Raw genomic sequence first — 23,520 nt, 5'->3', positions numbered from 1 at the left:
CAAAGCCTGCAATTGTAGAAGTTAGTTGCTTGTTTTCAAAAACAACCTAATAAAAAATGAGTGTGCTCCATCGAGGTAGCAGTCATTGAATATTGCAGTTACATTTATATTCAATCCCACTAAATTAATTTTGATTGTTTGATTCATGCTTTTAAATAATTTTTTAAGATGCTGCTAATTATAATTACTGTAGCATTATAAATAGTGGCTATTTTCTTTAATTCAGGTCAGTTGAAATGTCTTACGTTCTTGTGAAACACTCTTACATCATTTTGATCATTTTAGTACAGTTAGGTGTTTAAGTAATTTCCTTGTAAAAACTGAAAATTTTTGCACATTGCTTGCTTAAAGAATTTCTACACACCTCTGCAATATACCTTCCTCTCATTAAAAACGGTATTCACTGTTTTTATTATGTCAGGCAGAAGTTCATAAGTCTATCATATAACCAAGCTCATTCTAGTATTACATTTACCAATTTAGTCATAGACTGCTCCAGAAGTGAAAAACATGTTAGATCTTTTACCATTGTACAAATTTGTTATTGTTGCATTAAGTACTTCCATGTTTATGATACAACATTGGTGTCCTAGAAGCCAGGTCGGTAGTTCCCATTAAAGTAAAACTGTGGTTACTCTTAAAAATAAAACCTTGAAACTTTCTTATCTGATTTCCCAGCAGATGCAGTGACAGTAGATAAATTATTCAGATGCATGAACAATCTTTGTTGGCAATTATGTAATTGTTGTATTAATCGCAGTTATACTTTTCACGTGGTTGGTTCATCATCAGACTGGAACAATAAGGACCTAATTACAGCTCAGATATGCAACCCAGCAAACAATGGGTTTAATATCACTGACTTAAAAAAACTTACTTGTTTGAACACTGAAAGTATTGGGCTCAGTTGTCATGTAAAATGATACCCTTGTCATAAACTGCAAGTTAATGTAGGTGAACTATAAAAAAGCTAAAGGGATAAATAGCAATGAAGAAGAATGTGTCTTATAATTGAAACTCACCTTAGCAGAAGGAAGAGCTAGGACAGTGGTAGGTACACATGTACAACCACCAGACTAAATGAGGTGGAACTGCGTGACTTGAGAGCCAGTGAGGTGGTAGTGCTGGAGCAGTGGGAATTTAAATGAAGTTTTAGGGGAATGGGAGGAGGGGGGAGAGGAGGTTGGAGGTATGTTATGCAGGTAACTTTTTGTATTAATATGAAATAATTGGAAGAAGGGGGGAGGAGGGAGATAAATGAGGAAATAGTGTGACATGAGATTCATGTAAGACGGAGGGTAATGTTGCAGTAATGAAAAGGGAAGCTTGTTGTGCAGTTAGAGGAAAATTTTGACCAGGAAGGATAGCAAGAAAGGTGCCATAAGTGTTGTAAGAAGAGGGGAAGGGGGATTGGTTTTAATGAGGAAATAGGCTAAGAGGGAGGGTAGAGGTGAGTGGAAGTGGGAGGGAGGGAGGGGGGGCAGGAACATTTAATTTTGGAAAGAAGATGGATTACATACTACCGTAAAAAATTGTCTTTCCATAATTAACTGCTCATTATGACTGTGTTCTGCAGGATGTCTCATTAATTTGGAAATTTTTTAGTTCTTCCAAAAGAGAAAGCTTTTTGTCCTTGGGGGCATATCTGAGGATTTATTAATTTGTCCAAAGGAGGCTGATTATGCTTGTTTCTCCCAAGATGATAGGAGAAGGTTGTTACTTTTCATGGTACCCTTCCTAGTTAAAGGGTGTTCTTGAAATCTTCAGGGATCATCCAGTTTGACCAATATATGAAGAGGGTCACCGTAAGCACATGATTTTGTAGATGCCGGAGCAAGAATATAGGTCTTTCAGTGGTCATTCATTGTGATGAAAATTGTGTTAAATCTTATTGTTAATTGTGAAAGGTACCTTCACATGATGGCCTTTAACAAGGTTTGTGAGGGAGACAAAATGGACTCAGAAGTAATAGCACTGAGGTTGAGGGAGATGTTGCTTTTAGAGATTTTTTTAATTACATATTCTGTCAGACTAATATGGTACCCATTGGTACGAGCAGTGTATCTCAAGTTTGCAAGCTCTTCTTCAGAAGTTTCTGGATCTAAGGGGAGTTCCCAGACTGGAAAGTATTAGTTGAGTCGCTACAGGAAAATTTTTTTCCTATCCTTCTCTTGTTTGGCTCACCTTGACATAAAAAATATATACTCTAATGTTCCCGATCAAGAAACAATAGATACCATTTTGACAGTCTGTCCAGATGTAGAAAATTAAATCCAGATGAAGCTGATGAGCATATCTGTCTCCTCCACCTCATTACATCATGTATTTATTTTTCTTTTAATAACATCCTATCTAAACAGAGGCGACCATGCAATGGGCAACTAGCTCACAGGTCATTAAGCACACACATTTTTCAACACCCTTGAAAACCGCTATTTTACGCATGCTTCCACTCTTTGTAAGAAACTCCCATTTTAATGCAAACATGTGGACAATATTTTTGTTATAATGAATGCATCCATGGATGACATGCACCTCCTCTCATATAAATTTGGCTATCTTCATTCAAAAGTGGTTTCCATTCACCATCACATCAGTGAATGAATGCTGTGTCAACTATTTTGACCTAACATTATCTTTATTCAATAATATATCAAGTTTTGTATTGATAGAAAGTCCACAACTAATGACATCGGCATCCATTTGACATCTTGCCACTCTTTCAGTTACAAAAGAAGCTTTTTTTTCTTCTGTGGTTGACAGTTTGTGGCCTCCCCTCAGATTCAGAAACTGTGGGAAAAAGAGATTTCAAAATTGAGACTTACTGGTAGAACCAATTGATGGTATGGTAGGCCAAATATACAATAAAAAATGTATGAAACAGATCCTTCCTCAACCCCAGAGTCAGTACTTCTAAGCCCATCTATGTCTCCTTACCTTCTCTAGGAGACCTCTCTCACAGGCTCACCAACCTTGTTATTTGTAATCACATAAAGGTAGGTTTCACAATTCACGATAAGCTCCATCATCATAATTATCACAATGAACAATCATCGAGAGATCCATATTCTTGCTCTGGGGTCTACAAAAATGTGTGCTTACAATGCCCCTTTTTGTACATTGATCAAACTTGCCAAGTCCTCAATACTAAATTTCAAGAACTAGAAAGTAACAATATTGTGAAAAGGAAAGTTGCTACTCACCATATAGCAGAGATTCTGAGTCGCAGATGGCACAACAAAAAGACTGTCACAAATATAGCTTTCGGCCAGTAAGGCATTCGTCAAAAGTAGACGACACACACACACACACACACACACACACACACACACACACACGACTGCAGCCTCAGGCAGCTGAGGTCCCACTGTAAGCAGCAGCACTAGTGCATGACGGGAGTGGCAACTGGGTGTGAGTAAGGAGGAGGTTGGGACAGGGAAGGGGAAGGGTAGTAGGGTAGGGGTGGTGGACAGTGACATGCTGTTGTGGGAGTGCACAGGTGGAAAGGGGTAGGGCAGCTATGTGCAGTTGGGAGGTTAGATGGAGTGAGTGGTGGTGGGAGGATGTATAGGCCAGGTCTTGCATCTAGGTCTATTACAGGGGTATGAGCCATGGGGTAAGGTGTTGAGAGCAGGGGTTGTGTAGGGATGGACGAGTATATTGTGTAGGTTCAGTGGATGGCGGAATACCACTGTGGGAGAGGTGGGAAGGACAGTGGGCAGGACATTGCTGATTTCCCTGCCCTGTCCTGCCCTGAAATGAGTAATGTCCTTCCCACCCCTCCCACAGTGGTATTCCAACGTCCACCTAATCTACGCAATATACTCGTCCATCCCTGCACAATCCCTGCTCCCAACCCCTTACCTCATGGCTCATACCCCTGTAATAGACCTAGATGCAAGACCTGTCCCATACATCCTCCCACCATCACCACCCACTCCACTCTGGTCACAAGTATCACCTATCCCATCAAATGCAGGGCTGCCTGTGAAACAAGTCTTGTGATCTGCAAGCTAAGCTGCAACCACTGTGCTGCATTCTATGTGGGCATGGCAACCAACAAGCTGACTGTCCGCATGAATGGTCACTGACAAACTGTGGTCTAGAAACAGGTGGACTACCCTGTTGATGAGCATGCCGCCAAACATGACATCCTTCATTTCAATGACTGGTTCACAGCCTGTGCCATGTGGATCCTTACACAAACACCAACATTTCTGAATTGCGCAGGTGGGAACTTCCATGCAATAAACCCTATGTTCCCGTAACCCTCCTGGTCTCAACCTTCATTAGCTATTGTCCTCTCCCATCCAGCTCCTTCTCTGTTCCCATTTCAGTACTACACAGCCTCCATTGCATCCAGTCTTTTTAATTCTCTCCTTTTCCACTATCTCCCCCCCCCCCTCTCCCTACTACCTCTTCCCTGCCCTCTGTCTACCTCTCGACTGCACATAGCTACCCTACCCTCTTTCCACCTCGTCCCTGTGCGCTCCCCAAAAGCACGTCACTGTCCACCACCACTACCCTACTATCCCTCCCCATCCCCACCCCAGCCTCCTCCTTATCCCCACCCAGTCGCCACTCCCATCATGCACTGGTACTGCTGCTTGCAGTGTTCACCTCAGTTGCCTGAGGCTGCAGTCATGTGTGTGAGTTGCATTTGCGAGTGTGTGTATGTGTGTGTTTTTTATCTAATTTCGACAAAGGCCTTGCTGGCCAAAAGCTATGTTCGTGATAATATCTTTGTTGTGCCTATCTGCGACTCAGCATCTCCGCTACATAGAGAGTAGCAACTTTTCTTTTCACATTATTGTCACATTCCATCCTAGATTTTCCGTTGTTTGATTTTTAACTAGAAAAGGTGCATCAAAAACAGCTCAGTCTGTTTGAAGAGAAGCAAGCGCAATCAGCTTCGTTCGGACAAGTTGCAGATCCTCTACTATGCCCCCCCACCAACCGAGTAGGGGAAGAAACTTTCACTTTTGGAAGAATTATATATTTCCAAGTTTGTGGGACAGTCTGCAGAAAAGTCTTAATGAGCATTTGATTACAAGAAATCAAACTTCTTACAATACTATGTTATCCATCTTCTTTCCAGAATAAAATATTTCTGACCCCTCCCCCTCTTCTTTCAGAATTTACGACACCTTCGTTTCCATCCTTGGCTTGAATTCAAAGAAATATTATCAACAGAAATTGAGAGATTTATACTAAATAACTTAACAAATGATAGATCTGATCCCCCATGGTACACAAAATGGACCAGACCACTGTTGCAGAAACAACAAAAAAGAATGCCAAATTTAAACGAATACAAAATCTGCAAGATTGGCCATCTTTTACAGAAGCGTGAAACTTGGTGCGGACTTCAATCCGATATGCTTTCTCGAAACCTGCCAGAAAATCCTAAGAAATCATATGTAAAGTATGCTAGCAGCAAGGCACAATCAATGTCTTCTCGGCGCGATAGCAATGGAAATACTATTGACGGAAGTGCTGCCAAACCAGAACTACTAAAGACACACTTTTGAAATTCCTTCACCAAAGAAGTCGAAGTAAATGCTTGAGAATTTGAATTGAGAACAGATGCAAACATGAGTATCTTAAAAATATATATCCTCAGAGCAGTGAAGCAACTTAAATCACTTAAGAAAAGCAAATTTTTCAGTACAGGCTGTATACCAGTTGTGTTCCTTTCAGAGTACATTGGAGCAAGAACTCCATACTTCATGATCATATACAACCGTTTGCTTGACGAAAGATATGTACTTAAAGACTGGGAAGTTGCACAGGTCACACAAATATTCAAGAAAGGTAGTAGGAGTAATCCACTAAATTACAGGGCCATATCATTAATGTCAATTTGAAGAAGGATTTTGGAACTTATGTTGTGTTTGAACATGACAAATTACCTTGAAGAGAATGGTCTATTGACACACAGTCAACAAATATTTAGAAAATATCGTTCTTTTAAAACACAACCAGCTCTTGACTCACACAAAGTATTGAGTGCTATTGACAAGAGATTTCAAATTGATTCCATATTTCTAGTTTTCCAGGAGGCTTTTGACACTGTAGCTCACACTTGACTTGTAGTGAAATTGTATGCTTATGGAGTATTGTCTCAGTTTTGAATCTGGATTTGTCATTTCCTGGCAGACAGGTCACAGTCTCTAGTAACTGATGGAAAGTCGTAGAGTAAAACAGTGGTGATTTCTGGTGTTCCACAAGATAGTGTTATAGGTCCTCAGCTGTTCCTCACCTATATAAATGATTTAGGAGACAATCTGAGCAGCCATCTTAGGTTGTTTGTAGTTGACGCTGTCATTTATCAGTCATCAGAAGATAAAAACAAATTGCAAAACGATTTAGAAAAGATATCTGAATGGTGCAAAAATTGATAGCTGACCCAAAATAATGAAAAGTGTGAGGTCATCCACATGAATGCTAAAAGAAATCTGTTAAACTTCAGTTACACGATAAATCAGTCAAATCCAAAGGCCGTAAATTCAACTAAACACCTAGGAATTACAACTACGAACAACTTAATTTGGAAAGAACACAGAAAATGTTGTGGGAAAGGTATACCAAAAACTGCATTTTATTGGCGGAACACTTAGAAAATGTAACAGATCTACTAAATAGAGTGCCACTACGCTTGTCCATCCTCTTTTGGAAAACTGATGTGTTGTCTGGAATCCTTATCAGATAGGATTAAGGGAATACATCAAGAAAGTTCAAAGAAGAGCAGCATGTTTTGTATTATCGCGAAATTGGGGAGAGAGTCACTGATATGAAACAGCATTTGGGCTGGACATCATTAAAACAAAAACAGTTTTTCGCTGCGGCAGAATCTTCTCACAAAAATTCTATCACCGACTTTCTCCTTCAAATGTGAAAATATTTTGTTGGCGCCAACTTACATAGGGAGAAATGATCATCTTCATAAAATAAGGGAAAATAGAGCTTAAAGATATAGGTGTTCATTTTTTTCCGCACGCGGTTCGAGATTGGAATGTAGAGAATTATTGTGGAAGTGGTTCGATGAACCCTCTACCAGGTACTTAAGAGTGATTTGCAGAGTATCCAAGTAGATGTAGATTCTTCTCAGGTCAAAATTTCACTCCAACAGCATGGCAAGGTGCCCTTTGTTACATCATCGTACATGAACCTCATGTCACACCATTTCCTTTTTTATCCCCTCCACCCTTTCACTTTTTCCTACTCTTTCATATTAATATGTGTACAAAGAAGAAAAATAAGTGTATAATGATATGATTGATTAAATATATCAGCTTAAATATTTATCTTTCATTTTGTGACCCATTTAGAGGACCTTGTGTAAAAACTAACTGTAGGTCCTCTCAAGCATTATCTATATAACAGTACCATTCCTGAGAGACATGCTTCCTTAAAAGACGTACTCCTCCTCAGTATTACATGGTGCTACATAACATACTTTATAGACATTATGCAAGAATAAAAATGGAGTGAGTGCTTAAATAATGATCAAAATTACTATGACTAAGAAATGAGTACACTGAAGCAGTGAATTTCTTTGCCTTAGCATTATTAATTCGTTTGAAAATGATATGTTTCATTGGCCTGTGCAAAAATGAAAGACACTCAAAACATGTGAGGGACAGAATTCCATCAGTGTGTCTTTCTGTAAGCATTTACTGTTGCTGGTGATAAGAGTGCTTGATGTAAATGTTGGGTGTGCTTAATCAAACCACTACACTCCTCTACTTTTCCATTCTCCCCTCTCCCATTCCCCTGCTCATGATTTAAATTCCTGCTGCTCCAGTGCTGCCACCGGGCTGATTTTCAACTTTCGCAGTTTTTCCTGTCTGTATACTCGCTGCATCACTTTTGTGTTTACTGTCTGCAAGCGCACTGCAGTTCCACCTTATTTAGTTTGACGGCTGTAAATACAAAATATGTACCTACCACTGTACTGGCTCTCCCTTCTGCTATGATGAGTTTTAATTGCAAGACACCTTCTTTTCATTACTTCTAAATTTTATTTGCCCCCTCCCCCAATGCAGTATACTCAATGCTTTTGCTATTTATCCTTTTAGCTTTTTTTTATGGCCCCCTACGTTAAATTGCAGTTTATGACAACGATGTTTTCTGCCATCATTTTGCATGACAACCGAGCCCAATACTTAATGTTTTCAGCACTGAACCACATACATTTTAAAGCCTTTCAAATTAACTCACCTGTCAGTGTTATTAAACCTGTTGCTCACTAGGTTCACATATTTGGACTGTAATTATTTTCTTATTGTTCCAGTCTGATGGTGTGCTAACTGCTTGAAATGTGTAATTGGAATTTATACAATAGTTATAAGTCCAACCCCTCGTCCAAGTCGTGGGAGATGGGCAACGGCACAAAGTAGGGGATTGCCTTTAGGGGCGATGTACAACGGGGACTTCGTGTGCCCCAGGACCACTACGGTAGCTGAGAAGGCCCTATGGGAACCCTGAAACGTGACGGCTAACGGGGCTCTGGTGAAGCTGTGATAGGCCTAGCAAGCCAGTAGTGGATAAATCAACTGCTTTTAAAAAGGGAACATGCCTCGGATCACGGAACGGATTTAAAGGAAACCGACCAAGCAATGGAAAAGGATTACGAGATGGTTTACGGCTGGGCACCTTAAACGTAAGGACTCTAACTGGGAAGTTAGAAGAAATTGTAGAAATGATGGAAAGGAGGAAATTGGACATCTTGGGACTTGCTGAGACTAGGTGGAGAGGAGTTGGTGAAAAACCACTAAGTAAAGGATGTAAACTGTACTGGATAGGGAATGAGAGGGGAAGAAATGGAGTGGCAATAGTGGTCAGAGAGGGTCTGCAGGAGGAGGTGGAAGGTATCAATGATAAAAGCCAGAGTACGGGTGAAAGGAAAAAGCATTGAAATCATCCAAGCATATGCCCCACAGGTGGGGTGTACAAAAAAGGAGAAGGAGGAATTTGAAGATGACATGCAAAAGCAGCTAAATGGAGGAAATCAGATTATAATAGGGGACTTCAATGCACATGTTGGCACAGACAGGAAAGGATTCGAGGTGATAATGGGACCAGAGGGCTGGGGGAACCGAAATAGAGAAGGAAAATTGTTGCTGGAATTCTGCAAGAGGAATGGGCTGGCGATCGCAAATTCCTGGTACAAGAAGAGGAGTAATCACAAAATAACTTGGTACAGTGGGGACTGGTCCCAAACTTCAGTAGTAGACTATGTACTAGTGGATAGGCAGATGATGAGCAGCCTCACAGATGTTAAGGTCATACCATCTGAGGCCTTAGACAGTGACCATCGGCTGTTGGTAGCCACCCTGAGAGAGAAAAAAGATAGGAGGGCAACAGATATACAGGAGAAAAGGTTGAAGACATGGATGCTGAAAGAGGATGAACGGAGGACCCAGTACCAGACACTGATCAGGAAGAAGCTGCCAAAGGAAGATCAGAGAACAGTTGAAGAAGAATGGGGCGATTTTAAGAGGGCTCTAGTTGAGGCAGCTGAGACTGTGTGTGGAAGAACTAGCACAAAGAGGAGAAGTAGGGAAACCCCATGGTGGAACAACATATGTAAAGAGGCAGTACTTCGAAAGAACAAAGCCTTCAGAGAATGGTTCCAGACCCGAACAGAGGAAGCTAGGGTAAAATATAAGGAAAGCAAGAAAGCGGCACAGACCATAGTAAGGGTGGAGAAGAAGAAGTGGATGGAAAAATGGACAAGAATGTTAGAAGAGGACAGTGAAGGGAACAAAAAAGTACTTTACACCATGGTAAGAAATAAGAGGAACGACAGAAGCGAGTGCCTGAGGATCATGGATAATAATGGAAGAGTTGTGGAGGAAATGCATGAGCTCAAAAAGATTTGGAAGGAGTACTTTGAAGATCTGTTGAATGCCGCCAAGCGGGTAACTAACAGCGATGGAGAGCCTAAGGCAGCAGACGATTATAATAGTGGGGAAATTGATGATCTAACTTGGAATGAAGTGGAAGAAGCCATAAAGAGGATGAAAGGGGGCAAGGCACCAGGTTGGGACGAAGTAACAGTGGATATGATACGAACAGCAGGAGAAGTAGGAACCCAGTGGCTATACAGAGTGCTGAGGGTGGTGTGGAAGGAGAACAGAATTCCTGAGGATTGGAAGAAAGGAATTATAGTCCCGATCTTCAAGAAAGGGGATAAAAGGAGATGTGAGAACTACAGAGGAATCACCCTGCTATGCCACTGTGGAAAAATCTATGAAAAGATGCTGGAGAAGAGAATAAGAAGCAGTATTGAAAGTAGACTGCAAGAGGAGCAGTACGGTTTCAGACCGGGAAGATCAACAACGGACCTCATATTTGCGGTAAGGCAACTGCAGGAAAGGCACTATGAGTACGGGAAGGACTTAATCATGGCCTTTTTGGATATTGAGAAGGCGTATGACAGTATCTGTAGGGACAAGCTCTGGGATGTGCTGAACGCAAAAGGGATAGATGAAGAGATAACACGAAAAGTCAGAAAAATGTATGAGGGAAGTGAGAGTTGTGTGAAAGTGGGGAGGGAACGTACTGCATGGTTCAAGCTGGAAAATGGGCTGCGACAGGGAAGTGCACTTTCGCCTTTATTGTTTATTATTGTTATGGATGAAATCCTACAGCAAGTATCAGATGCAATTGGAGATCATAAAATGAAAGCAGTGCTTTTTGCCGATGACCTGATGTTATGGGGAAATTGCGTGAAGGAGGTGCAAGAGCAGTTAGATGCATGGGAGGCAACGGCAGCACAATATGGAATGCATTTCTCTGCAAAGAAAAGTGAAATAATCGTCACAACAAGGAAGAAGAATAGGCCAAATGTGGATATAACTTGTGGAGGGGAAAAACTACAAGTGCTAGAGAACTTCAAGTACCTGGGAAGCGTGATTGAAAGTAAGGGGGGAAACGCAATGGAAATAAATGAAAGGTGCAGAAAAGCAGGGCAGTTCTACAAATGCATTAGGGGGCTTATTTGGAGCAAGGAGGTGCCACAGAAATCCAAGGGAATTATATACCGAACCTACTTTGTCCCCATATTGACATACGGAAGTGAGACATGGGTAATGCACAAAAGCGACAAAAGTAGAATACAGGCTAGTGAAATGAAGTTCCAGAGGAGCAGGTTGGGTGTAACAAGACGAGACAGATTGCGAAATTTGTATGTGAGGGAAAGACTAAAGGAGGAACCAGTACAGGACAGGATAGAAAAATCAAGACTGCAGTGGTATGGACACATGAAGAGAATGGATGAGGGAAGAATTCCAAAGAGGATGTTTGATCTGCAACTGGAGGGGAAGAGGCCCAGAGGAAGACCAAGAGATAGATGGGTGAAGGGAGTGAAGGAATGTGTGATGAGAAGAGGAGAGAACTGGACGAAGGTGGAAGAGGGGGAATGGTGGAAAGACAGAACACGATGGAGAGGCTTGTGTTCCCGACAGACCCAGCCAGTGGCTGGAAACTGTCCAAGATGATGATGATGATGACAATAGTTATATAATTGCAACAGAGATGGTTCACTCTTTTGAAATATGTTTCTCAAATTCATGAAAAATTGACATTCGTTGTTCTTGAATTAAGCAACATATTAAGTGTGATTGGACCCTATCACATCATGCAGCACTATGGTGTTTAAATTTTCAGTTTCCAAGCAGCTCTCATTTTTTATTTCATGGATTCTTTCTCTTTCTTCAGTGTACTTTGTCCCTAGTCTGGCAGCAACTAGATTTGCTAGCAGTACCTCCCAATTGATAATTTTTTTTCTCTGTATAAGTTTCTATTGAAAGTGTCTGATGGGTTTATATGATGCTTTACTAAATGCTTTGTGACCGGCTGGACCTAGGGTATGGTTTTGCATTGTACTACATAACACAGAGTCCATAAAATTTCAAACTTATTTTTCTTATGCCTGCTGCAAGATTTGATAATTGTTCAGGATTGTAGTTTGGGTCCACCTTCTGGTCTTTTGGGGCCGAGTATCTTTGCTTAAATTTTGCATTCTTCTTTTAGTATATCTTCCAGGTCATCTTTTCTGTGGCTTGATAAATGTATAATAGTGGCTGATTTTTGTGTGTATGGGCTTTCATTTTTTGTTGTAGGTGTTGTAGATTTTATCATAAGCTCTCTTCAAGTTATTGTACCTGAATTTTCTGTGTCATTTTCTCTCCCTCTGTCGATTCAAGGATTTTGCTGAAGTACTTGAAGTGTGGAACTCCCTAGATTTGTACATTTTGTGATCAGTTTTTGAGTAGGATGTTTGGAGCAGATACACTTGGTTTTTAGGAAGGATATTTAGAGGCCAACTCTGTCAGTGCATTCCATGAAAATGTCTGTCTGTTTAATTGCTGTCATCTTGTCATCAGCTGGTATTGCCATGTCATTTGATAAAGATAGGCAATAAATTTGGATGTCATTTTTAGCTCTTTCAAGTCCTATATGTTTTCCAGCAGTTTTGGTTTTTAAGTTATTTTTTCCACTCTTTGATGACTTTATTCAAAACCAAATGAAGATGATAGGAGAAAGGGTGTCACCCTGCCAAACACCAGTTTTTGTCAGAAAGGGTTCTGACATCTCACCCATGACCTTTAGTGTGTGTTGTGTGTGTGTGTGTGTGTGTGTGTGTGTGTGTGTGTGTGTGTGTGTGATGAGACTTTCATGCTGAGCTGGTGTTGGAGGATAACTAAAAGGTATTGCCAAGCAGCAGGAGCATACGTCTTGTTGAAGTCCACAATGAGCATATGATTGGCTGTTTCTGAAGACTTTGTATTTTAAACTTGCTTGTAAATAAAAGTTTGCCCTCTACTGTTTTGACCAGTGTGGAATCCGCCAGTTTTGTGATCAGGCTGCTGCTGAACTCGTGCTGACAGAATTTTGTATGTCAGTTGGAGAAGTTATTTAAATCCGTTTTGTTGCCTTTTTTGTGTGGTGTATGAATTAGGGCACATTTCCAGTCTTTGGGAAGCTTTTCTGTTTGCCAAATCTCTCGTGATTTGTATGAGTTCTTTGACGGACTTGAAGCTTTGTTATTTTTGAGTTGGAGGATATGCCTGTGAATCTTCCTTGTGTGGGTGGTAGGAATTTGGTGTGGGTGTAAGTGGAGATTTTCATAGGTCATGAGGGTGGTTTGGGGCAGTTGAGTTCAGAATGCCTGTTCCTGAGAGTTTTCAAGATTTTTAAAGGCAAGTCTTCCATATAACTTTCTAAAACATAGGTTTTGTGGGGTACAACCTAGTATTATGCCTGCAAAATCTTATAAAAATCTTGCATGTTATACTTGGAAAAATTTTCTTTGACAAAGTCCAGTTCTCCTTCATGTGTTCCCTCTTGGTTTGCTAATGGTTTTCGTCACTTGCTAAAATTTCATAGAAGTGTTGTTTATTTTCTAGCTTTTCATTCTGTTATACTAGAAAAGAGCGTCATTGCCTTCTTCCAGTACTTTCTGACATTTTGAATCCCACCAGGAGTGTCTGGAGTTCTGCTTCAGTGGGATTAATTCTTTGACCTTTTGTACCGTTTTCAGGTGGAATTCTTCAAGATAATGTATAGACTTCTGTGACGAGTGTCAAAATGATTAAAATTTTTCTGGGTTTGAAACTTGGCATTGTATAAGATTTAAAATACTTGAAAAAAATCAATTTTTTTTTTAAATTAATATAATTGGATACATAAAAAATATACTCACAAAGCAGCAGCAGGGGAAGAAAAGACATACAAAGTTAAAGAAATGTGCAAGCTTCCCAAGCCCATGACTCTCCCTCTTGGCAGAATGTTGAAGGTGAAGGAAGACTGAGAAAGAAAAAGGGTGGGTGAGGTCTAGGAAATTGGGAGGGCTCAGAAAAGTTCCCAAGAATCCAAGATCAGGGAAGACTTAGGAAGGCGAGATGAGAAGGGAATACCAATTGTTTGGGGGATGCGCTGGATGGGGTGTGAGAACCTGAGAGCTTGAGGGTGGGGGATGGAATAATAGGTAAGACAGATCTTGCTGACAAAACATTGTGTGAGAGTTAATAATAGCAAAAAGCTAAGTGCATTATGTATAGCAGAGGCAGTGGTGGGGGGTGGGGGGGGGGGGGGGGAGATAAGCAGGTCAGAAAACACAAATTATAGAAAACTAAAAGAGACTGAAGAAATGAATAGTTACTGAGAAGTAGTGTTGAGACCAAGGAAATTAGAGAAAATAATGTAAATTAAGGCCACCTGAGTGGTGAGAACTGAGGACATGTTGCTACGCCAGTTCCCACGTGCAAAGTTCTGAGAAACCAGTGTCTGGCAGAAAAAGCCAGATGGTATATGTGGCAAACCAGGCACAGAAATCATGACTGTCAGCTCTACAACAGGGTAATGTGCATTGCTAATATAAAGTCCTTTTTCTATGCCCTATTACTTATTGGTACTTAAATCAATGTAGAGGGCCGAACAGTGTTTACATAACAGCTGGTATAAGGCATATGCCATTTCATACGTGGCTCTCGCTCTGATAGTGTGTGTTCTGCCCGTCACAGGGCTGGTACAGGGGTTGTCACAAGGGTGCGTAGGACAAGTCATAGGATAGGGAAACGAGTGCAGTAGGAGCACAGAGTCTGATCAGGATATTGTGGAGTTAGAGGAGGAGGGAGGGCGGGGGGTGTTGAAGCTGTTCTAGGTGTGGTGTGAAGAATACCAGCAGAATGACCTCATTTCATGACATGATTTTAGGAGAGTCGTAGCCTTGTCAAAGTAATTGATTAGTAAATTGAAGACCAGCATAATACTGAGTGACAAGTTGTGTATTCATAATTTTTTTTTGGTAGGATAAGAGGATAAACAGTATCAGGATTGGATGTGATGGTCTGGGAAATCTGATTTTCAACTAGGCTGGTGGGATAATTACAACCAGGGAAACATGAGGTGGGGATGGTAGTGTACTGCTGAATGAGGCTGCATCCAAACAAATAAGTTTGTCTCAAACGCCAAGGCTGTACGTGAGGGATCGTTTGACATGGAAAGGATGGCAACTGTAATGTAAACACTGTTGTTTGGTAGTAGGTTTAATGTGAAAGTAAGTCTGTAGCTGACACTCGGTGAGGATGTCATCATCAAGGAACATGACATGATATTCTGAATAAAATCAAGTGACATTTAATTGGGAGAATGTATTAAGATATTCAAAAATATTTAGCAGGTCAGCCTCACCATGAGTCCTTATGGCAAAGATTTCCTCAATATATCTAAACCAAACCAGGGGCTGAAGTCTTATGGATTCCAGAAAGCCCCACTACTAGTGACCCATATCTGGGTTCCCATGGCTGTGCCCCTGATATGTTTGTATGTCTTTCTCTCAAAGATAAAGTAGTTGTTGGTAAGTATAAAGTTGATCAATGGGAGCAGGAAAGATATCATAGGTTTGGAACCAGGTGGATGCTGGTTGAGGTAATGTTAATCAGCAGACCGACAATGCATATGGGGATTGTTGTTACAATGGGAGGTGGTGGCATCTGTGGTGACATGAAGTGTGTGATGGGAGTGGTACAGGCAAAGATTTCAGAGGATCTAGGAAGTGTTCAGTTTCTTAAATATAGGAGGGGATTCTTTGTAATATAGGTTGCAGGTGCTGATCAACTAAGGCAGTGGGTGCTTTGAAGCCAGCAATGATGGGACAGCCAGGGTGATTGAGTTTGTGGACCTTAGGAAGAGAGTAAAAGGAGGGAGTGCCTAATTTGGATAGGGTAAGAATTTCTATGGATTGAGGTGTTAGTCCTTATGAGTGGCCTGAGGTTGTAAGGAAGGACTGTACGTCAGTTTGTATCACGGGTCTTGATAGCAGGTGCTGTACAAGAGGTGTCAGATAGCTGGCTTTGGCCGTTGCTTACATATTTGTCTTTGTCTTTCAAGTACCACAGTGGTAGATCCTTTGTCCACTGGGAGGATAATGGTGGAGTCATCAGTTTTTAAGGAATGAATTGCCTGGAGTTTAAGAGGACAAGTTAGGGTCGTGTTGTAGAGACTTAAGAAGGGTTGTGAAGCAGTGCTGAATAGGAGGAATTTTTGGAAGAGTTACAAGGGGTGATTTGTGCAGTAGTGATGATGGATCAAGAGGGGATCATGGTTGAAACTGTTCAAGGGAGTGTTCAGTGTTAGGTTTGCTGTTGGGTAGGTTCTGGGATTGGATTGCAAAGTGATTTTTCCAGTTGACATTACGTGTGAACGGAAGTAGGTCTTTCACCAAAGCAGCATGATTAAATGCAGGTTAGGGCTGAAAGTGAATATACAGATAATTCAGAAGGGGGAGAGCCTTAGATGAAAGGCTGAGAACACAGTACTGTTGTGGCTGGTTCTTGTGATCGTTAATTACAATTGCTCTAGGAGGCAGTGGTGAAGGCCGGGGGGATGTTAAGGTTGGTGAAGCTCATTTATAGGAGAGGAGTGCTAGTTGATGATATTACTGTTACGCGAACTGGAGGAGGCAGGAAGGGAAGCATAACTATTGAGGTAGTTTGGGAGAAAGTAAAATAGCTTTTTATTGGTGAAGCCTGGTCTTTGTTACAGTTTGAAGTTGGCTTGAGAGATGATACCATCAGAGGACACATGACAGTCATGTAACTGCAGGTTTTAGCAGGAGGAGAGAAGTCTGGAGGAGTGGAAATTGGTAGATGAGGTAGATAGCTTATTAGAAGCGTAAGTGCAGAGAGAGCTGTATTTTCAACTGTAAAAGGGATTGGTGCACACTAGGGTTACATCCAAAAAATGTCCAATGTTAGGCTATTGGTGGTAACTCCTGCAGACAAAATGGTTTCAAGAAACAAAATGTGGGACCTTAGTTTTGGTAGTGCAAAAGCATGTTTGCAAAAGGACCGAATATAGTAAGTGACGGGTTTCTCCATGACAAGAGAGGAGCATTTGTAATATTCAAGATGGTGGTAGTAGCTGAAAAGAAGCAAAGGGGGAAAATGAAGCAGAAAGAAAGACAAGTGAGTAAAGAGATAGGAAAAATGTAGAAAAATTCACATGAAAATAGTGAGAACTGACGAGGAATGAGTGGGAATTTCTCACTAGAAAAGTGGGCTGTACAATACAAAAAATTGTGATAGGAAAGAATTATAATAATAAATTGCAACTGTGAAAGGTCCTGGAAAAGATGTGAAAATAGACAAAAATTTAATAACATGACCGAGAGATAGAGGAAGTCAGTGTACTGAACAGAATCTACAGCATTTGGGAAATAAAACAGTGCAGGAGATGGTAGACAGTCGATCAGTGCAGTTTGGTGAATAACAAATGAACCATTTATAAGCAAGGTAAGTGGGGGTTGGAAAGAAAACTGCTGTCAAATTTGCAAATAAATTGTCAAAAAATGATCAGGAGAGGCCCTCAAGTGTATGGAACTGTAAAAGCAGAATTAAATGAAAATCCTTAAATAACCATTAACCACTCTAAGTGTGCAGAAATCAGTATTAAAAAAGATACGGGAGCAAGATGTTGATTAATATAGGTGGTATAGACAGATAAACAAGCGAACTAGCACATAAGGTCAAAAACATACAGCAGTTTGATCAAGGTAAGACAACAAAAAAGCCTGAGAAATGGGTCTACATACATACATACGTACATAAATACATAATGGCAAAACATATGCTGTTAAAGGGAGAGCCATATGTGAAACTACACATCGTGTACCAGCTGTTATGTAAACACAGTTCTGCCTTCTGCCTTCTACATTCATATGACTGCCAGCAAGTTACTAGTTGCAATGAGTACACATAGACAAAGGGTGTATATTGGCAGCACACAGTATTCTGTTGCAGAGCATTGCTCTACAGCATGATAGTCATGTCCTGTGTGTCTGTTTCACCATACATGCCATTCTTCCCCCACAGACTAGCTTCTCAGAACTCTGTAGGTGGGAACTGGCATTGCAACATGTCCTTGGTTCTTGCCACCCACATGGCCTCAATTTACGTTATTTCTCCACTTTCTTTGGGCTTATACCTTGTATTTTCCCAACTGCTCTCTCTACCACATATAATGCACTTTGCTTTCTGCTGTTATTAACTCTTGCACAATGTTTTGTCAACAAGCTCTGTCTTACTTATTGCCCTATCTTCCACTTTTAAACACATTTTCAAATCTCATCTGAGGCAGTCCTCAGCAATCAGTCTTCCCTTCACATCCCGTCCAGTAAGCCTCCACTGATTGGGGGTTCTGGGTGACTTTCCTGAACTCTTCCCATTTCCTAAAGCTCGCCAGTCCTTTTTCATCATCCCTCTTCATTCCTCTTCTGCCAGAATAAGGAATCACTAGCTCTGAAAGATTTTACTTTCCTTTAACCTTTATCAGTGTTTTCTACTGCTGCTGCTATATGAAATACTTTAAAATATATAAACTATAAAACCAACATTTCGGTGGTATTAAAGAGGCCTTCCTCAGGGCAAGACTGATTTTACTGGAAGAAAGGTGTCCTTATTTAGTGCTAACTATCAGCGTCATCAGGAACTTTATTGGCTAGAGGATATAAGAATCTAGTCATGCCGAGAGGGAGAGCCTATTTGAGGAATATCCTGCTAGTTGATGATCGGCACTTGTCTGTAAATCAGTGCCTGGCTTCTGGTGCACATGTTTTTTTCCTGCAGTGCATGAAAATACACTGACAGTTTCTATAAAGCTATTTATCTAGGCAATCATGACCATTCCTACTGAGGCTTCTGCCTCACGATCGCCCACTGACCATTGGACTGAGCTAGTTGGTAGCTAGGACGCAGTTTATAACCATCCTCTCTATTGATGCTGTCAGGCTGCTTAATAATTCCAGTCACCTCTCATATTCTGTAGTGGAACGTACACGGCTCTTTTGCCAGTACATCGGTTTCCTGGAATGTGATAGATTGTCCACTATCAAGGTGGCGTTCTGCTATTACCAATTTATTGTGGTGTTCTGATTGCTGATAACACACACATTCTGCCGTTCATGTGCAGACTGGCACATCTGTCACCCCTATTTAGCTCATATACTCCTGCATCCTAGGTGGATCATATTATGTCATGAATCCTGTGGCTACTGCGGAAAATTGGTGTGAAACCTTGGCGGCAGCGGACATTGCTTAGCCATTCATTGATACCCTTCAGGTAGCGTAAGTGCACTAGCAGAAGCTCCTCTTCCTAGCCCTTTTCTTTTTGTTTTAATCTGTTTGGGTTTGGCTGCCTTTGTTATAATGTTGTCGTACCCATTGACTTTCTTTTATTATATTATTAGTGTCACTTATCTGTTGGGCATGGGCAGTAAGGATGTGCTGGACAGAATACTTCTGAGCTGGATAGTGGTTGCTCTCAGTGGGCAGGTACTGTTTGATGTGTTAGCTCCACATCCAAAAATGGTAATGCATTGTTATTTCTGGTTTCGTGCATGAACTGTATATTCTTATGCAGGATGTTTAAATGTTGAAAGAAGTTTCTCAACTCCACTCCCTCATGAGGCCAGCAAAGTGTATGTCATCTATATATCATAGCCAAAGTTGTGACACTAATAATATCAAAGAAAAATTCATATACCTATGCCACATATTTTGTGCCAATGAATATGACTTCTGGTGTCCTGACTGCCTGCTACTTCAATCACGGAGTACAAGCATCACCAGGAGAAGGCGGTAGCCTAAACAAACAGCTATATGCGAACTGTCAGTGTATTTCCAAGCCCGCTAGGAAGGAACCGAGTTCACCAGAACCCAAGTGCTGATGTGCAAACAAGTGCCAATTATCAACAAACTATATAATCCATGAATAACCTCCTTTCTGTCTCCAAACGTTTGTTTTCATGGAACTTTTCTTAGTGATGTTAACGTGATTTTAAGTTATCTTGTTGGCACAGTTCAGTGAGTCTTGTGCTGTTTGTGTTCTGAATCTGTGAGCTGGATATAGGCCTATGGCTTTTAGGTATTTTCTTTCTTTGCTGATTTGCACATCGAAGTCACCAGACCGAAGCTTCTCATCGACTTTAGGGATTTTTGCCATGACTGTTTGGAGTTTGGCCCAGAATTTTTCAGTATTTCGTAGATCTTTTCTGTTTTCTGTGTCATTGGGTGCATGGAAATTGATCAGTGTGTGCTCTTTGTTGGCACTTTGTATGTACATGGTCATTTGGCAGGTGTTTATGGGAGAGACTTCTGTGATTGAGTTGTCTATATTTATGCATTTCACAAAGATCATGCCCAGAAGCAGAGTGCCATCAGCTACTCATTTTTGTGTTTTACACTTGAACATCCAATAGTTACTGTAGTGCATTGCGTGTTCATCAGTGAATCGTGTTCCTTGGAGAGCTAGTACCAGGATTCATTTTATCTCACACTGACTGTAGGGTGTGTAATTTCCCAGGTGGAATTAATTTGTTGACGTTCATGGTGCCAATGTAAGTGTGAATTGTAGGTGGAAGATTGCCTGAGAATTCTGATTTTCCCTGTATTTGTGATTACCCGGCTCACCAGAATCATTGTGTGCGGTTTCCGTCTGTGGACGGATGGATTGGTTCCTACCTGGGGTAATGCTGTCATTACTCAGGTCATAACTTGTGATCATTTGTCCAATGTGTCCACTGGTTACTTTGAAATCACAAGAAAATCAGTTTCAAATTCAAACAAGATTTTGCAGTACATCTCATTTCATTCAATATAGTTATTATTTCAGAATTGCAGATTTTTGTGATATGTGGAGTCCTAAAAATTAAATGGTACTACTAAAAGTGAACAGTATAGTCAATACTACTATTTTTAGTTATATTAATAGGAATTCAACTGACTTCTGGCAGAAATACTGATAAAATATTTTGTATTCAGAGCCTCACAGCCTAAATGTAATTCAGTTTATCTCCATAAATTTCTTGTTTGTTGTTGCAGTCTAAAATCAGCAGGCTTCCAGCATACCTAACCGTGCAGTTTGTGAGGTTTTATTATAAAGAAAGAGAAGCAATAAATGCCAAAATTTTGAAAGACGTTAAGTTTCCTTTGGATTTTGATGCGTTTGAGCTGTGCACACCTGAACTTCAACAAAAATTGACACCCATGCGCTCCAAATTTAAGGTGAGTGTACTACACATTGCACAGTATTTATTATAGTACATGTGAGCTTTATAGATACAAAGCTTCTGTCTTTGAAACTTGTTGTTGTGCTTAACACTTCAGCTACCAAGCCCAAGCATAGCTCGGGCCACACTGCCGTGTTCAAAAGACTGCTCCTAAGTATAGCTCGGGCCCCATTTTTCTTGATGCACGAACCACCTGTTGCTTGAAAACTGGACTCATTTCATACGAGAACAGTGTACGGACATCTTGCTACCTGCCACTTGAGCTTAGCTGCTTTCTGTCGTCAATTTGTAGAATTACTTCAAAACAGACATTAACAAACATAACAGCTGCTGTCACGAATGGCTGTGTCAGTTTAATACCATTGACATAATTCGTTCATTTACTCATTTTGTTTTGCAGTTTGCTGTAATTCTGATACAAATGTCATGTTTGTTGAGTGAACAAGAAATTTTGGAAACTCAAGAGGAAGAAATTTCTCAGTAATTCACATCGCACTTTTTTGTCGGAGGATATTTATATGAAGCTTAGTCTTTTTTCATATGTACTACTCTCAAAGCTATTTCAGTGGTGTATGTGCCAGTAACACTTAAAATAATGGATACATGGCTGCTATTCCAGCCTCAAAATCCTTCTAAGTGGCTGATCCTCAAAGTGGTAAAGGGCACTGTGCATGGCAAAATGGTACTATCCAAAACTGGTGTCGGGCAAATGTGGTGCATAACAGACCATAAATGTGCAATTGTTGATGAACCAGAGGGCTACCAACAGTCCTTCAATCACCATTCAGCAAACATTGCTGTGCATGGACCTCCTCCAGCAGGTTTATGCTCCATCCGAAAGAGGGTCATTGGCGTGTACAGCATGAAACATCTGAAAGCAAACACTCTGCAACAGTTGTCAGAAAGGTCCAGGCTGGAGGTGGGAATGTTATGATCTGGAGAATGTTTTCATGGCATTTCCTGGGTGATCTTGTCATTCGGGAAGGTGCAATGAATCGATATAGGTCTGCATCTATCCTTAGAGACAACATCCACCCATACACAGAGTTTGTTTTTCCTCTGCACAGTGGCATCTGCCAGCAGAACAACACAATGTTCCACACAGCTCGCAGTGTATATATGTGGTTTGAAGAGCATCAGAATGAGTTTACCGCACTCCTCTGGCCACCAAACTCTGCAGATTTATCGAAAATGTATGGGGCCACACCAATGAGTGGGTGTGGCTCCACATCTTTCTCAGTGCCTTCCAGAACATCACTGATTCTCTTCCAGCATGGCTCACAGTGGTCCACACTGCAAAAGATGGTTATTCAGGCTTTGGACGGATGGTTACATTAATATGACTGAACAGTGTATAAATTATACTCCATGCAAATGTCTTCTTATGTTAACAGAACTCCATCCACCACATTTGGTTTCCAGCCGAGAGCCGAATCAGTACGTTAGAGTTATTACATGCACGGATGCATGTGTGCATGCACAGCCCCCCCCCCCCCCCCCCCCCCCACACACACACAGTGAATCACTAAATGTACCATCATTGTGTAGTCAGTCCAAGATTCCTATTAATATTGTCTGCTGTTAACCTTATTTGTAAGAGGTTCATACAGTTTGTGTGTTACTAAAGAAATTACAAAAGTATTTTTGTGCTTTGTGTTAATACTGTGGAGTAAAATTACTCCAGTTTGATGTACTTATAATATTGATTTATCTATCACAGGAATATGAAGATAAGCGAGTGGAAGAATCACAGGCTGACAAGACGGATAAAGGAGACGATGGAGAGAAAGCGAAAATGAAGGCTGTGCCTTTTTGGTTTGAAAATGGTTTGTGTAATTTTGGTTTAAGTTCCGTATTGGATATGTAGCCTTAGACTGATTTCAGACCCCTACCTCTTCCCCACTGTCCATCTCTCTCTCTCTCTCTCTCTCTCTCTCTCTCTCTCTCTCTCTCTCTCTCTGACTTGGATTTGGGAAGATAGTGGCTCAAATCCCTATCTGGCCATCTGTGTTGGGGGAGTCTAGCAATCTCTAAAATACAGTCTGACCAAAAGTCTGCTATCATTTAAAAATGCCCCAGGTTCTATTGAAAGAAAAAATGCAAAAACTGGCAAAGAGATGGCACTGGAGAGCAACAAGCTATCGGTGCCACATGAGAATCGTGTATAAAATGATCAGTAGTGAGAAAGAAATTCACATCATCCTTAGCCTGGCTGAGAAACTCCTGTTGGAAAGTATGATTTTCTTGTAGGACGGCACTCATCCCATATTGCTACATGTGTGAAAGATCTCTTGCGCACGTAGTTTGGTGAGGTTCATGCACTGAGCTGCCATGTCCATCATAATCGATCTCCCGGGATCTCAGACCTCAGATTGTGTAATTATTGATAATCGGTTACCAAAGTCACAAAGTCTACTGTGATTGTCTGACCTCATTAGGAA

The 23,520-nt window shown here is 40.9% G+C and overlaps 1 protein-coding gene across 1 annotated transcript in view; it reads left to right on the top strand.

Annotated features, from left to right (window-relative positions):
- Positions 1-23,520, top strand: part of LOC124798066 (ubiquitin carboxyl-terminal hydrolase 14) — a gene marked incomplete in the record, with an annotated part of 103,839 nt that overhangs the window by 73,435 nt on the left and 6,884 nt on the right. The window contains 2 exon segments of the mRNA XM_047261295.1: positions 20,892-21,074; positions 22,800-22,905. Of these exon segments, the coding sequence (XP_047117251.1) occupies positions 20,892-21,074; positions 22,800-22,905 (289 nt within the window).

The sequence above is a fragment of the Schistocerca piceifrons genome, chromosome 5 (genome assembly GCF_021461385.2).
Source record: "Schistocerca piceifrons isolate TAMUIC-IGC-003096 chromosome 5, iqSchPice1.1, whole genome shotgun sequence".
Classification (NCBI taxonomy): domain Eukaryota; kingdom Metazoa; phylum Arthropoda; class Insecta; order Orthoptera; family Acrididae; genus Schistocerca; species Schistocerca piceifrons.
Note: the sequence above shows the minus strand (reverse complement) of the source record. Positions and strands in the feature narration are given on the sequence as shown.